General features: G+C 49.0%; 1 protein-coding gene across 1 annotated transcript in view; it reads right to left on the bottom strand.

Moving 5' to 3' along the window:
- ZNF749 (zinc finger protein 749) overlaps positions 1-4,539 on the bottom strand; it is a 5,636-nt gene extending 1,097 nt beyond the window's left edge. The window contains 6 exon segments of the mRNA XM_011979744.1: positions 50-331; positions 333-531; positions 534-1,301; positions 2,894-2,969; positions 2,971-3,023; positions 4,491-4,539. Of these exon segments, the coding sequence (XP_011835134.1) occupies positions 50-331; positions 333-531; positions 534-1,301; positions 2,894-2,969; positions 2,971-3,023; positions 4,491-4,539 (1,427 nt within the window).
- Positions 4,540-6,141: the final 1,602 nt, after the last annotated feature.

The following is a 6,141-nucleotide window of genomic DNA, read 5'->3' as shown; positions in this document are numbered from 1 at the left end:
GTAAGGCCTTGGCCTGATGTCAATCCTTTCGTGTGGAATGAGGTCATACCTTTTTGAAAATGCTTCAGTGTGGATTTTCTGGTGCTGAACTAGGTGGGACTTTCTAACAAAGGCCTTCCCACATTGAGTGCACTCATAAGGCCGTTCTCCAGTGTGAATTTTCAGGTGCTGAACGACATTATGTTTGAGGCTAAAGGCTTTCCCACATTCATTACACTTATAAGGCTTTTTGCCAGTATGAACTCTCTGGTGCATACTGAGTGTGGAGCGGTGACTAAAGAATTTTCCACATATGCTGCATTCAAAAGGCCTTTCTCCTGTATGAACTCTGATGTCTACCAAGTGTGGAGCTGTCCACAAACAATTTCCCACATTTGCTACACTCGTAATGCCTCTCCCCAGTGTGAACTTTCTGACGTCTAATGAGTTTAGAGTTACACATAAAAAATTCCCCACACTTGTTGCATTCGTAGGGCTGTTCTCCAGTACGGATTTTCTGGTGACCAACCAGATGAGCCTGTGTAAGGAAAGCCCACACTGGGTGCATTCATGAGGCGTTGGTCTACTGCCAATCTCCTGATGTTCAATGGGGTCAGACCTTTTTGAAAGAAAGCCTTCAGTGTGAATTTTCTGGCACTGAACTAGGTTGGACTTTCTAATAAAGGTCTTTCCATATTCAGTGCCCTCATAAGGCCTTTCTCCAGCATGATTTTGCTGATATTTAATAAGGTTGGAGTTGTACCTAAACAATTCCTCACATTCACTGAACTCATAAGGCCTCTCCCCATTATGGGTTTTTTGATGCTCAAACAGCCTGTGTTGGTGGCAAAAGTCTTTCCCACCTTGGCTGGAGTTGAAATCATTCTGTTTACCTTGAAAGTTTTCCCCATCCTGAGTATCTCTGTATAGCTTCCGCCCACTGTTCAAGACATGTTGCTGGAGAAGGTCTGAGCTGGCAGTAAAATCCCTGCCACCCTGTGTGCATGTGAAGTTCCTCTCTCCCCCGTGAGCACTGTAGTTCACAAATGAAGGGCTCCACTCATCACTTCTGGTGAGCTTCTCTCTAGCCTGCTCCTTTTGCTGCAGGTCATGCCCTGCTGCACACGTGTCCAGCCCTTGCTCAGGGTGTGTTCCGTCATGCTCAGCCATGTGCAGAACGTCCTTCAGAAGTGAGCTACATGTCTTGCAGGGCTGGGCCTTCAGGGTGGACAAAGCTGGCTTTGGAGCTGTGACCTGTAACACTCTTACAGAAACACATTGCTTGGAAAGTACCTCCTCATCCTTGGCTCCATGCCAACAACCTGTAAGAACAGAAATGCTGGTGAAGTGCATGTGAACTCTGGAGGGAGGAGGCAGCCCCATCACAAATGTCTGTGAGACACACCCACAAATGAGGGCACAGGATTGGTCACAGGCAAGGCAATAAGGCCAGTGAGAAGAAGGCCCACTGTTCCGAGGTGGGCCTGTCAAGTGTGTGTAGTGGGGGAACCCTGGTGGTAAGGACACAAGGGAGAAGTACCAAGCAGGGAGGGCAGGCGGGGTCTCCAACTCGCTTCTCTACAAATGGCTTTCAACGGGCCATGACTGTTGTGTCCAGATCCAGAGAGATCTGATTGTGTGACAGCGAGTATTCATGGACTACTGAAGGATACATGCAGACCTCATAACACCTAAAGTACCGGTCATACATTAGACAGCACTGCAAAGGGAGTGGTGGAAGAGAATGGTGGAGAGATGAAGGCTGGATAGGAGGGGTCAGAGATGGAAGCCAGGGGCTGGAAGTCAGAGTAAAAATAACAGGGAAGGAAAGGAAGAGTGAGGGGTGGCCAGTGGCCCTGCATCAAACAATAGTGGTCACAAGGTAAGTTCTGAATGTGATCTGAACCTAGCCCTGATATCACATCCTTTCCCAGCTTTCACCCACCAGGGCCAAGTCCTTCTGAGTGTCTCTTGCCATTAATAGAGGACTATCCACTCCGCCAGGCACCCAAAGACCTCCCCCTTGCTCAAGGTGAGCAACTATCTAGCTGCAGCATAAATCAAGCTAGGGGAAAGGCAGGGAAAGGGAGGGGACAGCATGTACACAGAGCAATAAACGCAGGACACGCTGCATTCTAAAGTTACCAGAACATACAGCAGAGGGTCCTGCAGAAATAACTTCACAACCCTCACAAGTGGTGACCAGGGAGGTACCTGAAATTCCTAGTACAGACACTGTCTCCAAGTATGGCAGCAAGGGGAACAGGGAAACCCTTGGATGGAGGTTTCATGCATCTGGACAGAGTAATCAAATCAGCGACAGGCACCACCATTAGGGTATCTTAAAGAAACCTGGGTTGGGCACGATGGCTCACGCCTGTAATCCCAGAACTTTGGGAGGCCGAGGCGGGCAGATCACCTGAGGTAGGGAGTTCAAGACCAGCCTGACCAACATGGAGAAACCCCATCTCTACTAAAAATACAAAATTAGCCGGGCGTGGTGGCGCATGCCTGTAATCCCAGCTACTCGGGAGGCTGAGGCAGGAGAATCGCTTGAACTTGGGAGGCAGAGGTTGTGGTGAGCCAAGATCATGACACTGCCCAGCCTGGGCAACAAGAGTGAAACTCTGTCTCAAAAAACAAAAAACAAAAAACACAAAAAAAACCCATGAAGATTTCTGACATCCGAGACTTATCGTGTAAAGTTTCAGAGCAACAGAAGCTGGGGCTGCCTAAGGGGAGGTAGTACAGTATATACAGCCCAGCTCTGGCTGCCTCATCACATTTGCCAGGAAACCAGGAGAGGACAGGACATAGCACCCACACTCTGGTGTGAGAAAGACAGAGTTGTCATGGAAAAGAGCAAAAAAACAGCACCCAGCACAAGACACCAGAGTAGGTATGAAGGCCTTACCTACTGATGACAAAAGTGCAAAGTTCTCCAACATCACATTGCTGTGCAGGTGTCTCTGAGCATCATTAAGGATCCCCCCATTCCTCCCGGGAGAAATATATGGCCACATCCTCAAAGACCACATACACTCCTGCCAAAATTATGACACTTCAGTCTGTGAACAACTTCTTCTTCTGTGTTTCCTTAGATCTGTATTTATCTACTTAAAATCTGAGAATTGGAGGGCCAAACTAACAGCCAATGTTTTTATATTTCCCTTGCAATCCAGATCCCATATGCTGAACCACTATCTAATGCTCATACATGATTATTTCTCCTATCCTAATCAACACAAGCCCTGTCACCACACAATAAAGGATAATCTCTAAGCCCTAAGGCTGCCAGACTTATGCAAACCACCGAGTTTGAAGCTCCTCATCCCGCCTTGCATGCCTTTCCTGCCAAAACCCCAATACGGTCTCTGATGTATGCTTTCCCTTCAGTCATGCCTCTGCCTCCTGACCAAATCTAGCATTTCCTGTGGCCTAGTGCAGCATGGCATTCCCCCTGCACTAAGGAAATGAAAGTAATAAAAATTATTTCAATGCCATTAGCTTCTCTGTCATCACTCACTCTTTTCCAAAAATTAAAATCCAGTGGGCCAATCACTGATACACTTTCCTCTCCAGAATCTTCAGTGCTTCCCCAATACCCACACATATCCATCCCCCTGCTTAGCCTCCACCCATTTCCCAAGGAGGAAGAGACTCCACATCCTGGTAGCATCTGCACTTCTCTCACCCCCACTGCTACTGATTGCTGAGTCCAGCACAGCTCAGAGATGGGTGGGGAGAAAGCAAAAGCATCATCAAAGCCTAGCCCAGGGCGCCTATCTTCTTCTTCTTCTTCTTTTTTTTTTTTGAGAGGGAGTCTCGCTCTGTCGCCCAGGCTGGAGTGCAGTGGCTCACTGCAACCTCCCAGGTTCAAGCAATTCTCCTGCCTCAACCTCCTGAGTAGCTGGGATTACAGGCATCTGCCACCACTCCTGGCTAATTTTTGTATTTTCAGTAGAGACGGGGTTTCACCATGTTGGGCAGGCTGGTCTCAAACTCCTGACCTCGTGATCCACCCACCTTGGTCTCCCAAAGTGCTGGGATTACAGACGTGAGCCACTGCGCCTGGCCAGCCCTACCTTCTTTTATCACCCCGTTTCCTTGGGGTCTCCAGATCTTGCCTCTCAGACACCCAAACTCAGACTCACTCTTCTCCCTTATATGCCCATTGCCAGGGCTGGGGCCATGCATTCACGCTCCTCCTCACCTTCACATCTTGCTTTGGATAGTACATCTCTCATGTATCTAACTCCTCCACTCTTGCAATACTAACAGCAGCCCTGGCCCAACCAGGAGCATTACCATGGCCTCTCAAGATGCCACTCTGTACATGGAGTCCTGCAGTGCACCAGAACCTATTTGCCTCTGGGCTGCCCAGAATGTAATGTTCCCTAGTGCCTGGGGCAGCACCAAGCCCTGTTCTGAAGGTCTCCCTTCCCAGTCCCGTTTCCTGGTTTAACCTCAGCCCCCCAAACCCAAATGACAACCTCACAGTTCTTGCATACCTCCTCTGAGTTCCAGATCTTGGCTGTCTCCCTCTTTTGCACTATACATGCTGTCCCATAAGCAGTCACAACCTTCTCTATCCCCCTAATCCTAATCCAAAGCCCAGATACACTGACCTCCCCAATGCTATCCCCACCCCAGGCCTAGCAATGCTCCTTGCTGATCGCATCTTCCCCTAAAGTAGTCTCACAGTTTGCATGAAACTACCCAGGTCCAAGCAACACTTGCCACAAAACCCTGGTGAGTTTGCGGAGATGCCTCACCATCCACCTCATGACTCTCCCCTCAAAAGCCCTTCCTTATACTCCACAGGCCGCCCCCAACATAACACACAAACATACACACACCTTCAGTCGATCCACTCTCATCTGTCTTTGTGACACCCACCAACACCATCCAGGTGCCCAGTGGAGACACCCAGTCCTCAGTCTGTTCCTTCTCCTTCCTTCCCACTAACACCATTGCTTCCTAAGTCTGACCTAGTTTCACAACAGTTCAGCTATCATGTAGTGGATGTCTCCATCCTGAACACCTCCACTGAACTCCATTCCTGTGTGTACAACTGCCAGCCTCGCACCTCCACTCAAAGTCTCTGAAACACTTTTTGTGTATTTTTGTTTTTGTTTTGGCTTCGATTTTTGTTTTTGTTTTGGCTTGGTTTTTTGGAGACAGGGTCTTACTCTGTTGCTCAGGCTGGAGTGCAGGACACAATCATGGCTCATCGCAGCCTTTACTTCCCAGGCTCAGGCGACCCTCCTGCCTCAGCATGCCGATTAGCTGAGACCACAGACAGACGCCACCACACCCAGCTATTTATTATTATTTGTAGAGACAGGGTCTCCCTATGTTGCCCAGGCTGACCTCAAGTGATCTTCTACCTCTGCCTCCCAAAGTGCTGGGATTACAGGTGTGATCCACCATGCCTGGCCACTGGAACATTTTTTACTTGGCCAAAACTTGGTTCCTCATATGCTCCACTACAAAAACACTCCCCCTACTACAGAACTTACTACATCTTAGTTGCTGGAACATCCATCCTACCAAACAAGGCCAAAACTGTGGGGTCATTCCTGACCCCCTCTTCCATCTCAGCTCCCAAGCTTCCTTGCTCTCTACATTATAAAATACAGGCAGCTCTAAATCAAACACATACAGAAGCCCCCCACTCCTCCTACTTCCACCACCGCCACTCTCGTTCAGTCACCAACAACCTCCACCTGGACTGTTGCTGGACCGATCACCCAGGTATCTGTGGCTCCATCCTCACCCCCACATGGTCTTCCATTCTGCAGGCAGAGGGAGCCACTAAAATCTGGGTCAGGTCACCTCTTTTTCTCCCCTGCTCAAACCTTCCCCAGTTACCATCACCCTCAGATGAAAAGCCCAGAACCTTAGACTGCCATTCCATGCTGATCCCTGCATGCCCCAACCTCCTACCCTGCTGCCATACTCTATCACGACCAGATGGAACATGAATTTTCAGTTCACTAAACATCCCAGCTAAGTCTCACCAGTAAGCATTTGAACTTTCTATATCCTGTGCCTGAATGCCCTGCCACATCTTAGACCATTAGTTGTCGGAACCAGGACCACTCTATAACCAGGGGCTGAGTTCTGACCCCTGGTTGTGGTGGAACCACAGTCTTCAGA

This window comes from Mandrillus leucophaeus, unplaced genomic scaffold, assembly GCF_000951045.1.
Source record: "Mandrillus leucophaeus isolate KB7577 unplaced genomic scaffold, Mleu.le_1.0 Scaffold205, whole genome shotgun sequence".
NCBI classification, from domain to species: Eukaryota; Metazoa; Chordata; class Mammalia; order Primates; family Cercopithecidae; genus Mandrillus; species Mandrillus leucophaeus.
Note: the sequence above shows the minus strand (reverse complement) of the source record. Positions and strands in the feature narration are given on the sequence as shown.